Source organism: Protopterus annectens, chromosome 10.part0 (assembly GCF_019279795.1).
Source record: "Protopterus annectens isolate FY-2018-M chromosome 10.part0, PAN1.0, whole genome shotgun sequence".
In the NCBI taxonomy this organism is placed as follows: domain Eukaryota; kingdom Metazoa; phylum Chordata; order Ceratodontiformes; family Protopteridae; genus Protopterus; species Protopterus annectens.
In genome coordinates, this window is record NC_056744.1 from 1,241,582,639 (window position 1) to 1,241,609,396 (window position 26,758).

The following is a 26,758-nucleotide window of genomic DNA, read 5'->3' on the forward strand; positions in this document are numbered from 1 at the left end:
ACCCATTATAGAGTACAACGTCCCTTTTGGAATGTACCTCACAAGACATCTGCAGCAGCTGGAAAGGCCACAGAAGTACATCACAAAGAGGATTACTGGCCTCAAACAAATGCCCTACACTGACCGTCTCAAAAAACTTCAGCTTTACTCCATCGCATATCGCCTACTCCGAGGTGATCTCTGCCTAACATATAAAGCTATGTTAAACCCAGAGCTGTTGGACATGCTACACCTAAAGAAATCCCAATCCCACCAAGCTACACGGTCTAGGGACCCAAACCTTGTCACCCCAATAAACAGGACATGCTGGTGGGATAGATTCCTGTCCCAGAGACTTCCCATACTCTGGAACAGGCTACCCATCTATGTCAAGCAAAGTTCTTCATTAGCACTCCTCAAGAAAAATCTTGACGAGTGGATGGGAAATAGGAAATACACCCCGCGGATCACTTCTGTGCCTCTGGTCGACAGTGGTACAGGAAAATAACTTTCTTGGGTGGTGTAAGCCAGGGAACCTTGTTGGCTAGGCTTACGTAGAACCTTGGGCTGATAGCCTAGTACCTACCTATGAACCTATATACATACAACAGCAAATAATACATACTGCAGCAAACATTAGCTATACATATAATATGAAACATAGCAATGAATACCTAGCTAAAGGCTATGAATAAAAGTAGGATATATATACAGATAGTACTAAGCTCAAACAGATACTGTTCTAAACTCATATACCTAAATTTTATACACAAATATTGCACTAAACTCAAGCAGATATAAAGCAGAAGCTCCATATGAAGGTGGAACAAGCTAGAAGGGCTAATGGGATGGAAGGGGAAGATAGAGGAGTAAGAGAGGTGACGGAGGGGTAGTAAATGTGGTAGTGAGAGGAAGCTAGGTGTAAGTGATATGTATATGAAGTTGAGATTAAGTGAGGTAGTTAAGCATGTTATAACAGGTCTGAGAGATTGGGTGAGGAGGGAAGGGGAGGATAAAGGATTAGCCAGATCCTGCAAAGGAAGGCATGCAATGATCACACTGTGTGAGGCACGGTGGCTAGGGGAGGGGAGATGAATGGGAGGTAAAAGGAGGGTTACTAGTCGGAACTGGTGCATGGGCTTAACCAGACACTTTTTAAGTGAGTTTTTAGTGCAGTCTAAGTGACTGCAAGAAGGTAGTGTGGTCATAGAGGGAGGAAAATTGTTTCATACTCTGGATATGACTCAGGAGAATAGTGCTTCTTCTGCAGAGTTCTTGAATTTGGTCACTAGAAGTAGATTTTTGCTGCTGGAGCATAGAGGTCTAGTAAAGCAGTATGGCTAGAGAAGGTTTTGAAGGGATAGGACTTTAACAGGATGGTTTACTAACTTGTGGGCATAGGAGAGTTGATTCAGGTTAAGAAGTTGAAGGAGTTCAAACCAGTCAAGTTCTCTAAGTGAGAAACAGTGGTGGCTGTGACAAGATGCACCAGTGTCAAACTTAGCAATTTTACTGTATTTTTTATTGTGTCGGTGTGGAAATAGACTTTTATGACGGACATGTTCTGAATTGGGCAGTTTTGTCATTATTGGTTCATGCATTTTGTTTCATTGCCTACTGGAAAAATGTTCAAACAAAAAGTTTAAAATGCGCTCTGTCTAACAAGTGTGCTGTATTATACAAGGAATATAATTTAATAAAGTCAGGAAGGTGTATCAAAGAACACATGTATGGTTCTTGTTTTTGTGCGCAAGGTGCCAACGATTTGAAAATAACCCAAAGATAATCTTTATCCACCACTGGCCAGATGCATTTTTGGATGTGGTGTGTGGGTTTCAATGCTGTTTCAATGAATGTGAGTTTCAAGGGCAGAGAAGTTTTAATGTCAAGTCTATTTTCATTGTGATACATTATTGCTTTGTTTAGCAGCTTTGTATAGCAGATCTCTTTTAGTGTTTGTGCATTGTGCTATAAAATGTAAAAATAAAATCCAAATAATCATTGTAGAAGTAAAGCAGTATGTATACATTAGTGTTTATGGTAAATGGGGTGAAATAAAAAGGTAATGGGACACTGGAATGGCTGCAGGGGGACTCTGGTGCCATATTTTGGTTGTCTGTTCTTCAGTTTGCATTTGAAAGTTGGTAACCCACAATTCCATTGGAGTGGGCGGGGTTGTGTAATTATGTATGCAAATGTGATGTTAATCAGCATACAGATTTGTACCTATATTATGGGCCTTATCGAGATTTTTGATGTTTCCAGGTTGAGAGGTATGTTAGTGCCCTGGTGCTTTTTTGTATCCAAGGGGAGTATTGTGTTTTGATTCTGGCATTTCTTATGGGGGCATGTGAATTTAGGATGTTTAAAAAGGTGCTATTGAAGAAGTGGATGGCTTCATCCAGACTGAGGTACTTTAGTGGTGTCCAATCACATTTTTGAAGGGATGAGATAAAGGACAGAAGGTTAAAGTTTACCCTATTTTGGATTTGCCTATAGATAATAGATTTAGTACAATTTAAGTGGTGTCTCAGAAGGAATGTTGGAGTGTGGTCACTGAGGCTCTCTGGTAAACAGCCAGCTAAGTATGAATGAGGGTCTTTATTGACTAATATCCAGTCAAGAGTAGCATGTTTGTTAAGAGTTTTTATTTATCCGGGTAGGTGACTGTATTAGTTGAGAGAAACCATGAAGGTTTAGGTGCTGGGTTGGATGAGTGTTACTACAAGATAGCCAGTTTATATTAAAATCACCTAGGATTATGGTTTCCTGGGGTAAGGAATGGTTAGCCCAGTTCAGGAGGTTTTCCAGGGGTGAGATGTTTTGGCCAGGTGGGAAGTAGCATCCTATGATACTGCTTGTTTTATTTAGGTTTAGTTTGAGGTTGGCATATAGGATTTCTTCATTTCCAATGCGGTGGTGGTGGTGGGGTGGGGCAGACGTGTTTAGGATCTGGATGTTGAGGTGGTGTTTAAACATTAGAGCCACACAACCCCCCTTTCTTAGATTGTCTATCTTCTCGAAGAATGTTATAACCTGTTGGAAGTACTTACTCACTTTTGATGTGAGGTTTGTGCCTGGTTTCAGTCAGGATGAGAATATCAGGAGAGTATAAGGCTATGTTGGCATTTAGGTCATAGGTTTATTAGTTATAACTTCTGATATTTAGACACATGAACAGGAGGTCAGATGGATTTCTGTTGGATGTTAGTTGTGAGAAGGAGCACCTATTAGGCAGATTTTTAGGCGAGAAGTTGGTAAAGGTAGGACCAGGGTTAGGGTGGCTATCACCACTGAAGGTTAATTTAGATAGGGCAGTAAACATAAGTGTTATAAATCTGGTAATTAACCTGTCATATTTTAGGGATATTTTTTGTTTGAATGTAACAGGTGACTGGTAGTATGGTGGGTGTATTTGGATAGAGATTGTGATGGTATTACAAATGTAATTAGTAGGTGGGTGATGGATAGAAATGAGAGTAAGAGTGCAGTGATACTGGTGGGGTTTGTCTATTGTGGAGTTCTGGTAGTATGTAAGGTGTGCAATAAGACTGCAGGTAAGGAGTGTAAGCAAATTAGGTAGTAGCATGACTGTGTCAGATGAGTAGTTAGATTGGAAGTGGGTGGGGTACTGTGGGTGTCAGAGGAGATAGGTTACTAGTACTGTTCTGACTGGTTGCTGGTTATTGGGAGGGGTTAGTGCCTAGAATAAATCTAGATATTGTGGGGCCGGGTGGGATTAGGGGGAAGGGTGGAGCACAAAGTGAGTCTGTGCAAAGTATGGGCAAATGGAGCGGGGCTTAAACTCTTTGTGTCCTGATGGGAGACTAGTAATTTACAGATGGTTCCATAAACAGCAGGAATCTAATATAGACTTAGTATTGGGGGTGGGGGTGGGGGGTAGCAAAAAGGGTGTGAACCAGGTGCAATACAAATAAACCAGCCAAACCAGAGAGGCAAGCAGTGGAAAACTATAAGTGAAGACCTCAGAGGGGGTGAGCAGTAATACAAACTCTACTTGTAAATTAAAGGAGAGAAGAGACAGCAACGTTTATTAAAGTTGGGAGTGTGACTGTGTCTTCACATTGACTTGCTTATTAGTAGCCAGTTTATGCACAGATTAGAGAGTATGGAGATACATTAGCAATGAAGGGGAATGTACAGAGATGCAAATAAACAGGTGGGGCTCAAGTGATACAAAACTAAGACAAACAGCACTGAAAAGGCTGTTTGAGGGTTAAGTTTTAATCACAGAGACTAGGAAGGACCTGAAGTAAGTGTATACTGTCTAGTGTACAGTTAGGATTTCTAAGAGACTTGTATGCACACTGATATTAGATACATTTTGACTTCTATGTTGGTATAGTGTTTTTTGCATGGTGAATACTGTATTACATAGACTACCAGTATCTTAGATAGACTTTTACAATGTTGTTATAAATGTTTCTTCATGCTTAATATTTTTTTTATACTTCTCATCTGTACTGTAACCTACTTATGTCTACTATTACTTTGTAATCACTTATCCTGGGCTGAGACTGGAAATAATCCATCTGCATTAGTGCTCTACCCCAGTCAACAAATGATAAAATAAAATGCATACACAAAACTTTCTTCTTCAGTTCTGTTATACATTGACAAAGCTATACAATACAAGTCCAAGTTGATGGGCTTCTTAACAGCTTTACTCAACAACCATAAGCTCTACTCAGTAAACTACATACTTTTTCCTTTAGGCTTTGGCTTTGACATTGCTGGCTTTTTATGCGTGATAGAGGCCAGCTCTGCTTCCAGGTCCTCATCATCTTCACCATCATCATTAAAGTCCATCACCATCCCCTCAGGATTGAAATCCACAAAAAGACCAAGCTAAAAATAATGACAAACAACAAAGGCAAATGTCAGACTTATCAGGAAAGAAACAGTAAAAACACACTAATGTCACTAAAAACTGTCCACAGTGGAACATGTCAGCTAAACAACATCCTCAGTGAACACCTTTGTCATTATGAATCTACTAAATGTAGTGTGGCAGCATACCTTTTAAAACATTTATCACACAACAAAATATCTACAGTTAAGACTACCTCTATAATACTCTACTTTCTATATCCAAACTATTTTATATTTCAACCAGTTTGTATTGTTCTCTACAAATAAATGTCACATTTATGAAGAGTAACTGCAAGGAATAGGCATGAAAGTGAAATAAATATGTAAATCAAGCTGACTAATTCTGCAAAGGAAGGGTGCCCTCAACCACAGCAGTACTGAATTGGGTTTGGGAAGGAAACTGCAACACCTCTACATATAGCTAGGAGAAGGAATGAAAGATTAATTGGGAATTTGGATTGTTCTTTTTTCTTGAGCAAGGAAAGGGGGTCTTTGCCCCTCAGATAAAATCCTGGGGCTTCAGGTGTTCAGCAAAGCAGTACCCCAGAAATCCAACCCAGTTCCCAGTGCTGCTGCATCAGAAGGGACTAAACACACAGATGCGATCTGCAATGGGACCACTGAAAAGTAGCTGGAAAACTGCTGAGGTTGAAAGCATTCGCCTCTTCAAAGTGACAGTAATGAAAGGCACTTAACCACAACTTATAGTTTTTTGAGACTGGAGCCTTCAAAAGACTCCAGAGGTTCAATGAGGAGTCCAGAAAAGTACAGCTGTGTAAGCTGAACTTAGCACAACCCTAGATGCTTGAGTGATCACTGTTGCAACAGCCTTAGCTATATGGGTTATACCCTGCCAAGGATATAATGGACGGTCAGCTTTCAAAGCTTCAGAGCACCTTCCATGCACCCAAACTGTTAAACAGCTCGAGCTGAGCTGACTAAAAGCCAAGCTTGTGTGCAAAGCCCTTCAGAGCTTTCCTGCCAGCAGAAAGAGGGAGGCTGAACCCTGAAAGGGCTATGCTGCAAAACACACCAAAAAAGGGGGGGGTGAGGGGTGGAGAGAGGGAGCAGCTACAGCAGCAATGATCATCTGAACACCTACTATTATGTTATGTTCCACTTACACAACTACACAACTGTACTATGTTCATCATACTTGATAACTGCTGCATTAGCCTTAGCTATATGGGCAGATTACCATAGCCAACTGCATTTGGAAAGTGGAAGGAGAAGAGTCCAGGGACCCCAGGAGAATGATTCTAAAAAGCTTGATCCAGGCCCAGAGAGGGAATCAAGCTTGTAGTGCTTTGTAAAAGTGTACACGAATGACCAATCAGCATCTTCTAGAATATTTATAAAATCAAACCCTTTCCAAAAAGCCACAGATGAAGCCAAATGCCCTGGTAGAAAGCACCTTGACCCTGCCTGGAATATATTTTGCTATGGTGCATATAACAGGTGAACAACCTTAGACAACCAGTTGGAAATATTCTGTTTTGACATAGGTTGACCCTTCTTACCTTCACAAGAAATAAACAATTCATCTGAATATCTGAGAGAGAGAGACAGAGAGATTTGTCAAGATAGTACCCAAGTTGCCTGTGGACATTCACGGTATGAAGTATCCTTTCGGGATCATTTTGAGATTTAGTAAAGAAAAAGGGGAGATGGATAGTTTGGCTTAAAGTAAACTTGGACAGCAGTTTAGGCATAAACGAAGGACTAGTTCTCCAACAAACCTTGTCTCTATGAAAACTGAAGTAGGGTTGACTCACTGTAAGAGCTTGCAACTCAAGATACTCATCCTGCACATCTAAGCAACCAGTAAAACCATTTTCCCTGTGAAGAACCTCAAGTCATCCGGATTAGCTGTTTCAAATGGAACAGGTGTTAGCATCTCTAACACAAAATTAAAATCCCAAGGAGAGGCCATAAATTTACTTGGTGGCCTCTAATGCAAAATCCCTTTCAAGAACATTCTGACATGAGACTGCCTTGAAAGAAGATCTATGGGCAGGCATGCTGAATTAGCCACTAAATGAGCCTTGATAGGGAAATAAGAAAGGCATCAAGACACTAACTCATACAAATATTGCAAAACCAGAGAACAATTAGCTCTGAATAGTTGTTGGTTATGTTTTGGTACAAGAAAACATTTTCCATTTGCTAATATATGATTTTCTAGTAGAAGGTCTACATCAATACCTTTGCAGGTCTTCAATAAACATGTGCCAAAAAGGAATTGGGATGCTATTATCCAGGCAGTCACTTGAAAGTGACTGTTGGGGTGTATAAAATATCCAAGTTCTTGTGAGAGTAGATCCAGACTGTGAAGAAGTTTGTGGTAATTGCCCCTGGCCATTTCCAAAAAGAAGGGATAACTACAGTTGCCAGGGCCAGAAAGGAGTCACCACAATGATCTTCAGGGATTCCTTCTAAATCTTCAGAAGTACCATGAATATTAGTAAAAAGGGTGGGAAAGCATACAGGAACATTCCTGTCAAAAAAAGGCATCTATTATCCAGGCCTTCTTGCACAGAGTCCAAGAACAGAACCTTGCCAGTTGACTGTTCAAAGCAAAGGCAAAAAGGTCTACTCAAGGTACTCCCCACAGATGGAAATATTGGAAGACCCCTAATCTAGCTTCCATTCATTATGGTCTGTTGGTCCAGCTCAGCTTATCTGCACAAAATTTTGCTCAGACGGAATGTATTATGCCTGTAGAGTGATACTGTGCTGTGAAGCTATATCCCAAACTAACATGGCTGGTCTGCAAAGGGGGTATATAACCCAGTTCCCCCCCTTGCTTGTTGATGTACCACATGGCTGTGGTATTGTCTGAAACCACTGTGAAGAGGACCCAGGCCATAGATGGTTCACAGATTTCAGTGCCTTGATCAGGGCAAACATCTACTGCACATTTATTTATGTACGTGTGCCTGTCCTTGGTGTCCCACACCCCTACACATTTAATCATCCTGAAACTGCTCCCCAAACAAAGTCCAAAGCTTTTGTAGTGAAACAGGGAGACAGAAGGGGAAACCTGGATTTAAGGATATCTTTTGTCACCACCAAAGTATTTCTCTTGTGACAAACCATAGCACTGGGACTTAAAAGATAAAAGGTGTTGATGCTGGAATCAAAGAGATTTCAGACACCACTAATCTATTTTATGTGGAGTCTTGCCAGGGGTTTCATGAGAATCATAGATGCCACAAAACTCAAAATCCTGTGGTTTTCCCTCACAGTGAACCATGTCTGCATGGAAAAAGTACAGTTTTGTACCTACCATAAATGTAGATGTTCGAGTGCTAATACAGCTGCAGTCCTAACAGATGGGTTCTCCTGTCGTCAGGCGGGTCCTCGGTCGGCCGAATTCCAAAGTCTAGGTCCGGCGTCGGTTGTCGTCGCTTCTTCCCTGACGTCAGTGCAACAGGGGTATAAAAGAACCAGCCAACGCCATTTACTTCAGTTTTTCTTGCCCCAGATGTCAGGTGCCCCCAGAAGGAAGGCAATACATAAATTTATGTAATAATGCAATGCAATATAATCAAAATACAGTAGTTGCAAGCAAATACACCATAAATGAATACCCCAATCAGGTTGTATGAGGAGGTGTTAGCCAATAGGCCTGCCCCAAGAGAAGAAGGAGGGAGGGAAACCTGGACTGCAGCTGTATTAGCACTCGAACATCTACATTTATGGTAGGTACAAAACTGTACTATGTTCATCGTGCATACAGCTGCAGTCATAACAGATGGGGAGAATCCCAAAGCTAAAAAAGGGGTGGCAGGCACTAGGTGGAACTAGGAGGAGCCAGGATGCCCTGCAAGACTGCAGTGGCAAAGCCTGCTCTAGTTTTGGAGTATAATGGTAGGTGGTAGTGCTTGGAGAAGGTATGCACAGAACTCCAAGTGGCTGCTTCCAAAATATCTTTGGTAGGAACTCCTCTGAGGAAAGCTGCAGAGGTAGCTGTGGCCCTTGTGGAGAGAGATCTGATGCCTGCAGGGACAGTTTTACCATGAAAAGAGTAACAAAAGCGTATGCAGTGGGCTATCCATTTTGAGACTGCCTGTTTGGAAATTGGCTTCCCTTGAGCTCCTATGGCATAGGACACAAAGAGTTGTTCTGATTTTCTGAAAGGCTTTGTTCTGTCCAAATAATAGCACAGCTGTCTGTGGATGTCCAAGGAATGTAGTAGTCTCTCCCCTTTGTTTTGAGGATTAGGGTAAAAGGTAGGTAAGTGGATAGCCTTATTCAAAGCTACCCTGGATACCACCTTTAGCATAAAGGACTGGTTGGTTTGTAAGGAAACTCTGTCCTGATGGAAAATGATGAAAGGCTGCACAGCCATGAGGGCTTGTAGTTCGGATACCCTGTGAGCTGAGGTGATAGCCAGAAGGAAGGCTGTTTTCCAGGACAAATATTGCAAATCTGTTGAGGTAGCTGGCTCAAAAAGAGGCAAGGTCAGCTTTTCTAGAATGAAATTGAGGTCCCAAGCAGGTATTGGTTGTCTCCTTGGGGGTTTTATATTCTTAGCCCCTCTGAGGAACTGTTTTAAGAGGGGGTGAGAATAAAGGTGGATCAGTGTTGTATTCTGCAGAAATGGCTGAGGCATGGATTTTGATGGAGGAGAATGAAAGTCCACTGCTTAGCAGCTCAGCTAGATACTGTAATATTTGAGGTAAATTCAGTTTTCCAGTATTCTGGCCCTTTTTCTCATTCCAGAACCAAAACCGTTTCCATTTTGCGGAGTAAGCTTTTCTAGTAGACGGCCTTCTGGGCTCCAAAATGACACCCTGCACCTCCTTGGAGAGTAGGGTCTGTTGTGAAGTTAAGGAATCTTCCATGCGGCCAGATTGAGTGTTTTCAGCTGACTGTGAAGAGTTTTGAAGCTGTGCTGAGTCAGAAGAAGAGGCATTAGAGGTAGGGTCCATGGTGGGGAATGCGTCAGGCTCCTCAGGAGTGGGTACCAGTGCTGTCTTGGCCAGTCTGGAGCAATGAGAATCATCTTTGGTCTGTCTGCTCTGGTTTTTAATAGAACTTTGGGCAGCAGAGGAAGAGGTGGAAAGGCATAAACTGTCATTGTTGTCCAACTGAAAGAGAGCGTCCACTCTCCAGGCCTGTGGATGAAAAGTCCTTGAGCAGAATTTTGTCAATTGGTGATTTTTGTGGGAGGCAAAGAGATCTATGTCTGGCCTTCCCATGCTTGAATTATCTCTGTAAAAACTTGAGGATGCAACTTCCATTCATGTGGATCTGTCATATTTCTGCTTAGGTTGTCTGCCAGTGTGTTTTCCTTGCCTGGCAAGTACTGTGCTTGAAGTTCGATTTGTAATTCCAGAGCCATGTTCCAAAGTGACATGGCCAGCCTGCATAGGGGTATGAATGGGTTCCTCCCTGTTTGTTTATGTACCACATTACTGTGGTGTTGTCTGTCCTTATCAATAGTTGACCTGGATGCAGAAGGTCTTTGAAAGCTATAATAGCATTTATTACTGCTAGCATTTCCTTTTGATTGATGTGAAGGTGCTTTTCTTTTTGGGACCATTTGCCCTGAATACACCGATCTGTCATGTGCCCCCCAGGCATAGTCCGAGGCGTCTGTTGTGATGACTTGATTTGCTTGAGGCTTGCAGAATGGGAGACCTGTGTTTGTTTGGCATGCTTGAGCCCACCACAGAAATTCCTTTTGGAGACATGGAATTAGTGGTATTATTGTTTCCAAACTGTGGCTGTGTTGAGACCATAGGTTTTTCAGGTACCATTGAAGTTTCCTCATATGCAGCTTTGCACATGGGATTAGTAGGATGCAAGATGCCATGAATCCCAGAGCCTGCAGGATTTTCCTTGCAGTCAGTTTTCTGAAGTATTGAGTTAGTTGCCCTTGTTTCTCTGGCGTGAGGTAGGCCATCTGGGTGTTTGTGTCCAAGTTGGCACCCAGGAAAATTATTTTGAGAGGGTATTAGCCTTGATTTCTTTTTGTTGACTGTGTATCCCAGAGAATTCAACAACATTATTACAAAAGCCAGATGTTTCAGAAGTATGTGCTTGCTGTCCGCTTGGATCAGGCAATCGTCCAGATATGGGTATATTTGTATCCCTTGAAGTCTGCAGTAGGCAATTACTGATGCCAGGCATTTCGTGAATACTCTGGGCGCAGTAGATAAGCCAAAGGGCAATGCAGAGAATTGATAATGGGTTGAACCTGCAAGAAATCTGAGGTATCTTCTGCAGTTTTGTCTGACTGGGACATGCAGGTATGCCTCCTTGAGGTCCAATGTTACCAGCCAAGACTCCTTGCCCAGCATGGGAAGAAGCTGTTGTAATGTGAGCATCTTGAATTGTGACACAAGTAAAAAATGTGTTTAGGATGGATAGGTCCAAAATAGGTCTCCAATCTTTTCCCTTCCTTGGTACCAGGAATAGTCTGGAATAAAAACCTTGACCTTGTTCTTGAGTAGGTACCTCTTGAATAGCTTTCATGTCCATGAGATCTGAAATTTGTCTTTGTGCCTCTGTCCTTTGATTGTGTGGCAGGTTTGGCATGCCTCTCATTTTTGGAAGGGTGTGAAAATGGAATCTGTAGCCTCTGTTTATAATGTCCAGGATCCATTTGTCTTTTGTGACAATATGCCAGTTTTTCGAAAATAATGCCAGTTTTCCACCTAAGGGTGCTGCCATTTGAGCCTTGCTTGGCATGCAAAGGGGAAAGTCATTGGGTTTGCTTTCTGAATGGCTGCAAACTATCCTCACCACCTCTTTGTGAAGGAGCTTGCCATTGTCTGCCTCTAAACGATCCTTGAGATTGCCCTCTGCCCCTCAGGTGCCTGTATCTACCTCTTTGGGGTCTGTTCGTGGCTGGAAAGGACCAGTTTTTGGAAGGCCAATTTCTACTGAAACGTGGAGGTTGTACCTCTAGAAAATCTTTCACTGTTTGCATTGATTTAGCCTTTTCCTCCATTTTCTTTAATACCTCCTCAGCTTTAACATCAAATAATACATCCTTTTGAAGAGGGACATCTAGTAATTTAGCTTTGACATGATCTGGTAAGGTTTGCTCCTTGAGCCAGGCATGTCTACGTATGACTGATCCTGTAACAGCAGCTCTACATGAGGCCTCTAGAGCATCAAAACCACATTGCAAGGTATGTTTACCCACCTGTTCTGCACTATGCATCAAATCCTGCAACTCCTTCAAGTTTGGTTGTTCAGGTTGTGACATTTTGCTTCTCAACTGTGATAACAGAAACTGTTGGTACTTTAACATATGGAACTGGCAGTCTAATGCCCTCATGGTTAAGGTGGCCGAATTGTATACCTTTTTTCCCCACCTTTCTAAAGATCTGGAATCTCTCTCGGAAGGTAATGGATTTTTAGCAGTGGAGGCCTTAATTCCCTTGGGGCCCTGTGAAATAGTTTCTGGGTCAGCCGCATGGCTTTTGTATAAAAATTGGTGTGAGTCAGGAACCCGGTAGTACCTGTCAGGCTTGACTGGGGCTGGAGGTAAAGAGTCTGGGTTAAGGCAGGCCTCCGAATACACATCATCTAGTATGTCTATGACAGGAGGTATAGCCAGAGGCCTGTGCTGAGGTAGCAAGAGAAAATCCCTAAGCCTTTTCTTGGAGTCTGAGTACTCTTGGCCTTCCCAGTGGAAGTGTTCCCTCAAGGTATGCAAGATTTCCCCAAATGAGTAATCCTCTGGGGGGGAAACAGAGGGAATGGACTCCTCTGCATCAGAATCTTCAAAAGGGGAGTAAGAATGTTCCTGTTCATCAGAGTGCTCTGAAATAATGGAGGCCTGGTCAGAGGAGGGGGATTCTTCCTCCACTCTGTGCCTTTTGTCCGGGGGGGGGGGGGGTTGAGAATCCCTGATAAGAGTAATTAAATCCTCAGCCATTTTAAGCATCTGCTTTTTAGGCATGGGGCCTGGAGAAGGGACCTGTGTAGCTGGTCTCTTAGAATGCATGGCTGCTTTAGACTTAGTGAAAGCCTTGACAGAAAAAGAAGAGGAAGGTCTGAAGACACCTTGAGAGGAGGCAGGCCTGTCTACATTTTGAGTTTCACCACCAGGAGTGGCTTCGGTATCTGTAGTCGGGGTGTGGGCCGAGGAGCCTGCGACCTCGGGCACAGTAGACACCGCCAATGAAGTGTCGTCGGTAGGCAGGGGCTGCGTAGGCGCCTCGCTAAGAACCGGACCACCTGTAGTCGGCTTTGGCGTGGTGTCGGAAGAGGCCGCGGACCTCGTGTGTCGGTCCTTATCTTTGCGTTTTTTAGACAAAACTGGAGTCGGAGTATCCGACGACATAATGTAGTTAAATCTTTTACCAAAATAGTGCTGGGCGAACTCCGCCCGACGCTTAATGGTGCGTTTGTTGAAAGTGGCACAAAAACGACAGACTGAGACGCCGTGGTCTGGGCCTAAGCAAGGAATGCAGAGGGAATGAAAATCCTTATGCGGTATTTGCTTCCCACATGAAATACAATTATTAACTTTGTCTGACATCGGTCTGAGGCAAGAAAAGTTTCCCCAACGGGGTACTTAGCTTTCAAGAAGACTTCGGTTGCAAAATTTTCGTAATTTCAGGAGCTGGCTGACCGGCACTTGCAAACTGCTTCTGCTTCGGGCACCGCGTGGCAAGAAAGACTGAAGAAAATGGTGTCGACTGGTTCTTTTAACCCCTGTCGCACTGACGTCAGGGAAGGAGCGAAGACAACCGACGCCGGACCTAGACTTTGGAATTCGGCCAACCGAGGACCCGCCTGATGGCAGGAGAACCCATCTGTTATGACTGCAGCTGTATGCACGATGAACATCCTTAGAAACAGATCTAAATAAGGATAAATTAATTTTCGACGTAAGACAAGCTCTTTAAACTGATGTGTCTAGTCAACATCCCAGGAAAACAATCCTGTGTAAGGGAGACAAGAAAGACTTTTGAATGATCTCTTGAAATCCTAGCTTGTGTAAGAAATTTCTCTGCCAACAGAGAGATTCCTGGCATGTTGAAAATGACTCTGCAAAAATAAGCAAATCACCGAAACATGTGGATACTCTGTAGCCTGCAATGAGCTTTAACCAGAGCTAGACACTTTGTGAACACTCTTGGTGCAATGGATAATTCAAAGGTTGAGGCACAGAACTGATAATGTGATCCAGACACATAAAACCTGAAGAAATGTCTGAAGTCTTAATGAACAGGGATGTGATAAGCATCTTATAGATCTAGTGTTAACAGGAAACTTGAAAGAGGAAGACGAGGTAAAACAATGTCATTTTGAATTAGGGCACTATCACAAACATGTTTAGGAAGAAATATCCAGAAATGGTCTCCAAGTATTTTCTTTCCTTGGCATTAGGTACAAAGGAGTCCAAGCTGGAGAAGAGGAATGACCTGCTGAAAGGGAGGAATTTCCTCCCACTGCCACCTGTAACATTAATGAATGATATTTAGAATCCATTCGTCTGAAGCAATCTGTTGCCAAAGAGAAAATGGAGATTAAGAATTTCCAGAAGATAAAGTGGGGTTAGGGTGGAAGGGGGGGGGGGGGGGTCACAAGATCTCTTGAACAGTCATTCAGACATGCTGGACTGTCCTTGGTTTTGGGAGGTTAAAGACTTCTTTTTGGAACTCCCTTGCCATTTTTTCTTGAGCATCTGTTTACCTGAATTCTGTTGAGACTATTTAAACTGTTTTCTACCAAAAATTAAAGAAGAGAAGCAGAAAAAGCTAAGAGAATCACTGGAACAGCTTACTCCATTTATCACACTTTTTGATCACCTCCGCAGCAGAGGGGCCAAACACTAAATCTCTATCCAAGAGAGAATTTAAAATCTCATTTTAATATCATCTGGAAAGTTGTGAGAACAGTACCAATGACCATTGCCCTGGAAGAAGTATCAACAGACTCATACACACTGAAAACAAAGTTGAGACCTGTGCAAAAGAACAAGAAACTAAGTTATTTAAAGCAATTTTTTCTCACAAGAAGAAACTGCAGATATGGCATTCCTCATATTTTCACAATTTGTCAGAACACACTAACATATGAACCTGACAATTCAAAATTCTGAAAACCAAAGTTTCAAAGTATACACTTTTTCCTATACCTATCAATAATGTTCCCATCCTTATCAGAAAGAGTAGGATTGGAATCAACTAAGTGCTTAGCAGCAGTGGGATCAACAAGGACTACGGCACTTGCGAACAGCTTCTGCTTCGGGCACCGCGCGGCAAGAAAGACTGAGGAAAATGGCGTCGGCTGATGCTTTTATACCCCAGACGCTCTGACGTCGGGGAAGGTGCGACATCAGCCGAGGCCAGACCCAGACTTTGGAATCCGGCCGACCGAAGGGCTCCCTGAGGCAGGACAACCCATATGTTATGACTGCAGATGCATCCTTGAAGGACATCAAGAAACTAAGTTATTTAAAGCAATTTTTTCTCACAAGAAGAAACTGCAGATATGGCATTCCTCATATTTTCACAATTTGTCAGAACACACTAACATATGAACCTGACAATTCAAAATTCTGAAAACCAAAGTTTCAAAGTATACACTTTTTCCTATACCTATCAATAATGTTCCCATCCTTATCAGAAAGAGTAGGATTGGAATCAACTAAGTGCTTAGCAGCAGTGGGATCAACAAGGACTATAGCAGCTGGGTTGGGTTTGGGAACAGCATATAAAAATTTAAAAGACTAGGGAATTTCATAAACCCTATCAGCCTTTTTAGGGGCAGCTATCTGACTAACAGGAAAACTGGAGGAAGTAACACACACATTACCTGCCTTACCTTTTACACACGCACACACACGCACACACACACACACACACACACACACACACACACACACACACACACACACACACACACACACACACACACACACACACACACACTCACACACACACACACACACACACACACACACACACACACACACACACACAAGCTGACAGAACAGGAGGAATGGATATAAATTCTGGAAAATCCTGCAACAACTCACAGTATTTCTGAGGGACTGAGAAATCTCAGTGTTCTCCCTCTGAAAACACAGGCATATTCTAGATTTTAGCAATAGACTCAAAGAAAAAGACCCCCCCCCCTACAGACAGGATCAGAAACTGAGCTCTCCTTAGAGTCAAAATCAGAAATCTGAGGGGGGAACCACTCAAATCTGTTCCTGCATCTTCCTGTTCAGATTCAGAGTCCTGACTCCCTTCAAGAAAATAGGACTTCCTCTTTCTTTTACCATAAACTACTTTACAAGAAGAGTCAACAGCCTGAATTAAACCCTGAGCGAGTCCCAGTAAAGTACTCCTGTCTAAAGAAATTTGAGGAGGAGTAGATACGTGCTTGGTTTTCTGTTTCTTTTTGACAGGAAAAATGGGGCCAGCAGTGTTACTAATGGCAGAAGTTGCATCCCCTTGAATGAGTACAGCATTCCGGCACAACAGGGAAACTTCCCTGTTCTCTATCCCAGGACTGACATGCGTGACTCTTACTTGCCCACTGAGAGGACTCCCAACAGTCACAGAGGATGGCTAACCCTTTGTCCCTAGTGGCTGTAGGTGCTACACCAGAGGTATCTGGGGTAAAAGATTAGTGGTCTGAGGTACAATAAATGGCATAAACAGAGTCATACCCCTGCGGCTGAGGCAAATCATTAGCCAGCTGCATTGGCAAAGGCTGCTAGGTTTTTTTTTATTTTTGTGGATGGAAGACGCATGGATTATGGAACCAGTACTCTGTTCCATGGTTAAGACATAAATGGTGCCTCTTTCCTGGGGAACACAAGCAGCAAATGCTACTAAAACTACCAGTTCACAAAAATTACTTTTTTTTTTTTTTTTTACAGAAAAAAAAAAAAAAACAGTCAAAAGCACTTTCAATCACCATGCAAGCCCAAACAAGGAGAAACAAACACAATTTCTCCACAGAAAATCTGTTTTCAGTTCATTAACACTACTTTTAAACTAATGGAAATACAAGTGCTCTGTTTAAAAGTACATTACAGTCTCAAGACAGTTGTTAAAACACAACACTCCTAATTTTAAAATAACTTTCCTGAAGAAGAAAGTAATAAAAAGTACAGTTTTGTACCTACCATGGAAAGTTTTGCCCTAAAGGGAGCTTGGCCCAAAAAGCAGATGTCAACTGTTGATGGAATGCATCTGCAGTCCTCCTAGAATAACACTTACAAATGGGTTGTCCTGGAACCTGAAAGGCAGCCCTTCATTCTGTCTTTGTCCAATGTCTGAATGGGTCTGGCAGCTCACTATGGAGTCGCCAATCACAAAATCATAGCTGCAGTTCTTTGGGTATAAAGGCATCAGTGAAGCCATTTTTCTCAGTGTTTCTTAAAGGTGAGATGTAATGCAATGCTGGATTTTGAATTTGGATAAATCCCAATGTTTCTAGGAGGCCTTGTATGAAACAGTGTCAAGAAATTAACTTTATATTATGTACCATAGATCCACAGCATGCATTGTGCTAATGGTATGCTTACAATTAGTTGATAGAGTAAGGCCTTCAAATATCTTAAATATTTGTACCTCACAGAGTTATTTGTGTCTAGTAAAAGTTCATTATGCAGATGCTACACTGCTATAGGACATCTAATGCTATATGGTAGGTAAGACAGAAGACAAGTAGGCTGACTTTCAATTTTGCATCTGCAGTAAAACTTGATTTCATTTACAGAGAGTTTTACAGTTTAAATAAAACTGAATAGAGATGATTGAATGATATCACTGATTTTTAAAATTTAGTATCAGTGGTTTTGGTGATAGTATCAATTTTCTAGATATACACTTGGCATGATTTTTTGACTCAACATGTTTTAGTAGTATTTATAGGAAACCAGTTTGTTAACCAGTACTTATATAGAGAAAGCCAGCATCCACCTAGAAGGGGTGATTAAGGGTCACATTATTAGGCTGAGTCATTTAACATCAGATAATAAGACGGATGAGTTAGTAACTCTAAGGTCTTTTTGACCTTAGGGGTTATGATCAGAACTGGCTCAAGAAGACTGAACAAGAAAATTAAACTTAGAAGTGGAGTAGCTTGTCCTATTTTGGGAGCTAACACAAATGATTTGGAGTTAGTTGTAGAAGTGATGGTGAGACTTGATGATATTTTTTTTTCTGTGTCTTTCCTTTCCATGGTATAATTGGAAAATTTTATTAGGTAATAGAGAGTTGGCTCAAGGGTAGGAAAAAGATAATGCAATTTTCTTGCATCCACTTGCAGACAGTGTAGATTTATTTGAAATTGCTTCTTCCCTCAGATTTAGTCATATGGCATATGCTCAAACCAGTAACTGGAAGTTTTTAAATATTGCCCTTGGTCCTGTCAATACAGGTAGTTATGTACATCCAAGGTATGCAACAGTCTTTCTTCCCTGTTCTGTGGGTTTGAGAAGAATGTAGGTAGGTGGATAGCCTGATTTAAAGACACTCTGGATACCACCTTAGGCATAAATGTCGGATTTGTTCTCATGGACACTCTATCTTGATGGAAGATCAGGAAGGGTTGCACTGCCATTAATGCCTGTAGTTCAGAAACCCTTCTTGCTGAAGTGATTGCCAGCAGGAAAGCAGTCTTCCATGATAAGTATTGTAATTCTGCTGTTGCTGCTGGTTCGAAAGGGGGAAGTGTCAATTTTTCTAGCACAAAGTTCAAGTCCCATGCTGGCAATGGTGGTTTCCTCGGAGGCTTTACATTTTTGATTCCTCTCAGAAACTGCCTGAGCAGAGGATGTGAGAAGACAGGAGGATCCAAGCTGTATTCTGCTGAAATGGCTGATGCATGTATCTTGATGGAGGAATAGGACAGGCCTGAGTGGAAGAGCTCTGCCAAGTATTCCAGGATGCTGGCTATGTTTACCCGTGACACATCTTCTCCCTTTGCAGTACTCCAAATGAGATATCTTTTCCATTTTGCTGCATAATTTTTCCTTGTAGAGGGTCTGCGAGCCTCAAGGATAATGTCTTTAACCCTTTGGGATAAATTTGGGTTAATTGATCTTATGTAATGTTCCAGGCAGTCAGCTGCAGAGTTTTCAGGTTTGGATGCAGGATGTTGTAATTGTTCTGTGTTAACAGCAGTGGAACCAGGGGTAGTGTCCATATTTGTTCCCGAGACATGCTCCTTAGTAATGGGTACCAATATTGCCTTGGCCAGTCTGGAGCTATCAGAATGATCCTTGGACGGTCCTCTTTGATCTTCAATAGCACCTTGTGCATCAAAGGAAGTGGTGGGAATGCATATGCTGTCAGGTTTTCCAACTGAAGGATAGGAGTCCACCTTCCAAGCAAGTGGGTGGTACGTCCTTGTGCAGAATTTCTTTAGCTGGTGATTGCGTGGGGATGCAAATAAGTCTATTTCTGGGTGTCCCCATTTTCTTGTGATGGCTTTGAATATGTCCGGATGCAGCATCCATTCGTGGGCATCCGTGGTAGTTCTGCTTAATATATCTGCTAGAATGTTTTGTTTTCCCGGTACAAAAATTGCTTGTAACTGAATGTTGTAGCTCAGAGCCACATTCCATAGGTCCAGTGCCATCTGGCATAGAGGGTATGAATGTGTGCCTCCCTGTTTGTTGATGTACCACATAAATGTGGTGTTGTCTGTCCTTATCATCAACTGCCCTTCTCGGAGAAATGGTCTGAATGTCTGGATTGCCAATTTTACTGCCAGCATTTCCTTTAGATTTATGTGCAGGTGCAGCTGGTCTTGAGTCCATAAGCCTTGTATGCACTCGTCCAGCATGTGGGCCCCCCAACCGAGGTCTGAGGCGTCCGTTGTGATGGTTTGACTTGGTTGAATGCTGTAGAAGGGCAATCCTGTGTTTGATTGACAGGCCTGAGCCCACCATAGGAACTCTTGCTTCAGGCATGGGATTAGTGGAATTTTGGTTTCTAGGCTGTGTTTGTGTTGAGACCATAAATTCTTCAGGTACCACTGTAGCTTTCTCATATGAAGTCTGGCATGAGGGACCAGTATTATGCAGGATGCCATGAAGCCCAGGGCTTGCAGTACTTTTCTTGCTGTTAGATGGTTCTGCTTTGTTAATGCCAAGAAGTAGAGAGGAAGTTGTTCTTGCTTTTCTACAGTTAGGAATGCCATCTGCTTTGATCTGTCCAGCTCTGCACCCAAAAAGGTTATTCTTTGGGATGGTATCAGCCTTGACTTTTTTATATTGACTGTATATCCCAGGGCTTGCAGCAAGTAAATGACTCTTTGTAAGTCTTCTGTTAGCTTGTTTTTGTTGTCTGCTTGTATCAGGCAGTCGTCCAGGTAGGGATAAATTTGGATTCCCTGAAGTCTGCAATGAGCGATTACTGATGCCAGGCATTTCGTGAACTCTCTGGGCGCAGTAGATAAGCCAAAGGGCAATGCTGAGAATTGATAATGCTCTGATCCTGCAAGAAATCTGAGGTATCTTCTGCAATATGGTCGTATGGGGGCGTGCAGGTATGCCTCCTTGAGATCTAGAGTTACCAGCCAAGACTCCTTGCCCAGCATGGGAAGAAGCTGCTGTAGAGTCAGCATTTTGAATTTTGGAACAATGAGGAATGTGTTTAAAGCGGACAGGTCGAGAATAGGCCTCCATATTTTCTCTTTTCTTGGTACCAGGAAGAGTCTGGAGTAAAATCCCTTTCCTTGTTCCATAGATGGTACCTTTTCCACAGCTCTCATCCTTACTAATTGAGCTATTTGTTTTAGAGCTTCTGCCTTTTGATTTGGTGGTAGGTTTGGCTTTCCTCTTTTTCCTGGTAGAGTATGGAAATGAAACCTGTAACCTTGGTCTATAGTTTGCAAAATCCACTTGTCCCTTGTGATGTAATGCCAGTTCTTTGAAAATAAGGCTAGCTTTCCGCCTAAGGGTGCTTCTAGTTGTTCCCTGGTAGGCGGTGCCAGAGCCAAGTCACTGTGATTGTCCTGTTGCAGTGGTGGTGGCTGCGTCTGTGCCTCGCTGGTTGTTGCCCTGCCACTGGCGTCTCCTGTAGGCACCCCTGGATTGGTTTCTGCCTCTTGAACGCCTATTCCTGCCTCTCTGTGCTTTAGAGGAGTCTGGAAAGGACCAATTTTTGGAGGGCCAATTCCTGCTAAACCTTGGAGGTTGGACCTGTAAGAAGTATTTCACTGTTTGTACAGATTTTGCCTTCTCTTCCATTTTCTTCAGTACCTGCTGTGCAGGAGAACCAAATAAATTGACCTTGTCCATGGGAGCATCTAATAGTTTTGATTTGACATGGTCCGGTAAGGCCTGCTCTTTCAACAATGCATGCATTCTGATAACTGTGCCAGTCATGGCTGATCTAAAGGAAGCCTCCAGTGCATCATAGCCGCATTTTAAAGTATGGTTACTAACTTGCTGAATGTTATGTACCATTTCCTGGACATATTTCTTATCTAAAGGTTCATCAGAGGACAGTTTTTTAGTTAACTGATCTAGCATAAACTCTTGATATTGGATCATATGAAATTGACAGTTCAAGGCCCTAGCTGACAGAGTAGCAGAGGTGTAAACTTTTTTACCCCATCTCTCTAAGGACCTGGATTCCCTTTCAGAGGGAAGGGGATTTTTAGCAGAGGTAGATGCTACAGCCTTAGGCCCCTGGGAGATAGTCTCGGGATCTGCAAAAGGAGCCTTGTATAAATGGTGATGTGTGTGCGGGACCCTGTAGAACCTATCGGGCTTAGCAGGGGGCGGAGGTAATGAATCAGGAGCAGTACAAGCATCATTAAATGCATCATCTACAACAGAAAGAACTGGAGGTATAGCTAAAGGCCTATGTTGTGGTAAATGCAAAAAGGTTCTAAGCCTCTTCCTGGAGTCTGAGAAATCTTGGCCCTGCCACTGAAATTGTTCCCTCATAGCATGCAAGGTTTCCCCAAAAGAAAATTCCTCAGGTGGAGAGGCAGAAGGGATGGACTCTTCAGCATCAGAGTCTTCGTAAGGGGAATAAGGAGCCTCTGGAGGGTCTGTATTGTCTGAATCATCAGAAGAATCATCTGTGGACACTGGCTCAGGGGGCTCTGCTCTAGGTCTCTTCTCTGGAGGGGGATGAGAGGCCCTGTCTGGATGAGGATGGGATCCCCTGATTAAAGAAATGAGATCCTCTGCCAGAGAAAGCATTTGGGAACTGGAGCTGGGCCTGTGAGAGGAGGTCTTAACAGGCACAGTCTTAGTAGCTTTAGCTGCTTTAGCCCTGGCAAAAGCCTTAATGGACATGGCTGCAGGAGGCCTAGCAGCTCCACGTGCAGGGGTTGAAATATCCAAGGGAATAGTGTCAGATAATTCCTGAGAAACCACAACTGCAGGTTGGATTTCAGAAGCCGATTCTACCAGGTTAGGAGAGGCCTCTGTAGAAGGCATGTTTTCGACTGAAGAAAGAACCGCTTGCTCGGTTTCGGCCGAAACCGAGACACTCGTGGTTTGCTTAACCGCGGTTTCAGCCGAAACCGCGGACCGCGAGTGTCGGTCCTTTTCCTTGCGTTTTTTGGATATTTGTGTAGTCGGAGGATCCGACGGCATAATATAAGCAAAATCAGAGCCGAAAAACTGCTCAGCAAATTCCGACCGACGTCTAAGCGTCCGTCGGTTAAAAGAAGCACAGGCTAGACAAGCTGCTACGTCGTGGTCTGGGCCTAAACAAGGTAAGCAGTAAGAGTGGAAATCTTTATGAGGTATTTGTTTCCCACAAGTTAAACAGTTATTCACTTTTTCTGACATCGGCTGAGGCAAGAAAGAGTCCCCAACGTGGTACTTAGCTTTAGAAGTCTTGAGTAGCATTCGGTAGTAGTAATCTCTGGTTCTGACCGACCGGCACTTGCGAACAGCTTCTGCTTCGGGCGCCACGTGGCAAGAAAGACTGAGGAAAATGGCGTTGGCTGATGCCTTTATACCCGAAGAACTGCAGCTATGACGTCGGGTGAAGTGCGACACCAGCCGAAGCCAGACCCAGACTTTGGAATCCGGCCGACCGAAGGGCTGCCTGACGACAGGACAACCCATTTGTAAGGACTGCAGATGCATCCTTGAAGGACATCATAAATAAGTTTTATTAAATGGAAAGTTTTGCCCCAAAGGGAGCTTGGCTACCCAGCAAAGGAAAGCACAAGTCAACTGTTGATGCAAAGCAACTCGATCCTCCTAGAATAACACTTATTTAGACAATTATTGAAGTCCATCATCTTTTCTTAGTTGCCAGCATCATTCAAGGAGAAGGGAGGATCCCATGCAGTATAAGGGCTTTGCCTGCATTTGTGACATTTCTCTCTGTATCTCCCTCAGGGTTTTTCTCCCAAAGACAATTCGGCTTGACATCCTGGAACCTGAAAGGCAGCTCAAATTCATTCTGTCTTTGTCCAATGTACTGAATGGGGAATCTGTGCAGCTCACTATGGAGTCGCCAATCACAAAATCATTTGTGTGTGGAGTGGTCTGGTCTAACGGAAGTGAAGCCCTTTGTCTCAAGGTGGCCCTTTGTTAAAGGTGAGATGTAATGCAATGCTGGATTTTGATTTTTGTTGATAATTAATCCTTATGTCTCTAGGAGGCCTTGTATGAATTTCTTTACAGTGTCAAGATATTAACTTTATATTATGTACCAGGGTTAGATCCACAGCGTGCATTGTGCTAATGGTATGCTTACAATTAGTGGTTTTTGATAGAGTAAGGCCTTCATATATCTTAAATATTTGTACCTCTCAAAGAGTTATTTGTGTCTAGTAAAAGTTCATTATAGGCAGATGCTACACTGCTTTAGGATACCTAATGCTATATGGCTGGTAAGACAGAAGACAAGTAGGCTGACTTTCAATTTTGCCCAGCATGAAGTAAAACTTGATTTCATTTACAGAGAGTTTTACAGTTTAAATAAAACTGAATAGAGATGATTTGTTTTTTTCTGTGGCAGGGGGAATATGAGGATTTTGTCAGTTTTGCTTCTTATTTGAATGATATCACTGATTTTTTAAAATTTAGTATCAGTGGTTTTGGTGATAGTATCAATTTTCTAGATATACACTTGGCGTATGATTTTGAACTCAACATGTTTACAAGTAGTATTTATAGGAAACCAGTTTTTGTTAACCAGTACTTATATAGAGAAAGCCAGCATCCACCTCACATGAAGAAGGGGGTGATTAAGGGTCACATTATTAGGCTGAGTCATTTAACATCAGATAATAAGACTTTTTTTGGATGAGTTAGTAACTCTAAGGTCTTTTTTGACCTTAGGGGTTATGATCAGAACTGGCTCAAGAAGACTGAACAAGAAAATTAAACTTAGAAGTGGAGTAGCTTGTCCTATTTTGGGAGCTAACACAAATGATTTGGAGTTAGTTGTGAGAAGTGATGGTGAGACTTCAAACGATGATATTTTTTTTCTGTGTCTTTCCTTTACCAATAGTGAATGAGATGTGTTTTTTAAAAGACATTATTGTTGATAATTGGAAAATTTTATTAGGTAATAGAGAGTTGGTCAAGGTTATAGGGATGCGAGCCAAATTTATTTTTAAAAAAACTATTAACAACAAAAGTTTGTTAGAAAAGGGATCTAATCAACATGAAATAAACGGGGGAAAAGATACGGAGATTTAGGGCACATTTTCTTGCATGAATTGCAGACAGTGTAGATTTATTAGTAATTCTTCTTCACTCAGATTTAGTCATATGAATAGGACCTTTTGGCAGTGGCGGCTAGCGACTTCAAATCAAAGGGGGGCTGCAGAAGACAGCTGAATGGGTGGAGCCAATGGGAAGGGGGTTTGGCCAACTAGAAAGGGGCAGAGCTATGCTCAAAACCACAACTGGAACTTTAATTAAATATGCTGCCCTGGGTGCCAAACCGTCAATACAAGAGTCCAATCAAGACAAAGAAGAAAAAGATATTTCAATGCATTGGCTACATGACAACTTACTTAAAATCTAGATGGAAACAAAAAGATTGTGAGGCATGAAAAACTAAATTACTTTTTAAATACATTACTGGAATGCCAGTCAAAATCAAGTATAAAAAAAAAAAAGCAACACTTAACTCAAACCACTTCTCTTTGCACTGCAGTTCTAATTAAAATTTATATTCAGCTTTATAAATAAAAGTACCAAATAACATGCTGAAATTAGCAATCTCTGTGATGCCCCCACTTGTAAAAATGTTTCTTATCCTAAAAAGACCTGCTGCCTGATAACAACTATCTACTCGTTTCATGGGGAAAACATGAACAAAGTAAAAAAATGAACAGCAAACAAGAAACAAGCTCAAGATAACTTGCTTAAAGGATTACTGCACAGGTTACGGACCACACGTGATAGATTGGCATTCTGTTTAGTTTACAGGTAAAGCCTGCAAAGATGACTGCAAGTCTCCAACAAATGTAATAAACTTCTGAAAATACTGTAATCCTGTCCTTTATTACAAATACTGTCATATGCATTTCAATACCTAAGGCTTATACGTTATCTAGTTATGTAAATATTCTCTGGATGGCAACAACAAAAAGGCTTTTCAATGTTGGTAATTCTTTAACAGTATGCTTATTAAAACTTACTTGCATCTTACAAAGTCAGACCAGCTTACCTGATGGTCATTAAAGCATTGCTACTTAAACACAGAGCAACAGGGAACTGCGAAAGCATGCATTTTCTTAGTAATAAGAAGCATAAATCAACAGTATAAAAATATGACAGGAAACCAGAACATTTTGCAAAATCAAGGACAGATGAAAAGCCACTGTTGTACTTCTGTCTACCTTGGATGGGGGAATACTCTGCACACTTACACTGCATAACTGTTCCTTGCCTTGTCACTTGGACACATCCAGAGTCACTACATGGGGGAGTGGGGTGCAACAAGTATGTTACAATTTTAAATGTTTCTGGCTGACAGTGATGGCTCTGACACATCTGTCATACCTCTCAACCTCAGAGCAAGAAATCTAGACAAAGCCATACATAGAAGTGGGACAAAGGCCCAAAAATAAGGACATGCACCAGTAATGACAAAACTGCCCAATTTAGAACATTTCCATCCTAAAAGTCTACTCAAACTTCAACAATCCACAAGTATCAGTAAATATGCACAATCTCTGAAGAAATAAATGTCATCTAAATAATTCCACATTAGAGAGATCTGAAACTAATGGAGAGGCTGCTGCTAGCAAACAACTTTATATTTCATTGTTTTATCTACAAGTAAAGTGCCTGCTGCCCTTGAGAAATTGCCTATGTTACATTAAAAAATGATAAGCTAGTAATATTGCAATAGGGAATGGATGGCAAACTGCTAACAGCTTCATAGCTACTAGGTATCTTTGCCAAAAAGGACTGCAGCATCCACCCCCTTTACAACACAGTATCAGCAATGCATCTATATATTGTGGGAGCAGAACCCACAGCCTTCTGCATCAAAAGCAAGTATACGACCTGTTGTGCTATTAACCTTGCAAGCAGACTCAGCATAAGCAGCACTAAACTTCTCTTCCCCTGCTGCTCTCAGCTCCTTGTAAAATCTACTAGACACTCAGCTGTATTTCTCAACTTTGAAGCACAAGAAATCTGGAAAAAGCCAAAATTTATTGGGGGGACAAAAGCCCAAAAACCAGGGACATATTTTAAACATTGCTTGTATAATTTTGGAAAGTTGCTAGAATAAAAGGTTGTGTTACTACCATACATTTCACTGCCGAGCCTTAAACCCAGGACCCAGCGCATAACAGTCAGAACAACACACCACTATGCCAAATCAGCTGTTTTGGGAAAGAGAGGAAGACTAAAACTTAAATGGCTACCATTTAGTGAATTCAGTTCTCACCAAAGCTGTCAACCTCTTAGCACAAAACATCTGGACAAAGCCAATAA

General features: G+C 42.1%; 1 protein-coding gene across 1 annotated transcript in view; it reads right to left on the reverse strand.

The window, feature by feature from the left end:
* CC2D1B (coiled-coil and C2 domain containing 1B) overlaps positions 1-26,758 on the reverse strand; it is a 2,494,855-nt gene that overhangs the window by 2,354,928 nt on the left and 113,169 nt on the right. The window contains exon 2 of the mRNA XM_044085963.1: positions 4,704-4,848. Coding sequence (XP_043941898.1) covers positions 4,704-4,848 — 145 coding nt within the window. The remainder of the gene's footprint in view (positions 1-4,703; positions 4,849-26,758) is intronic.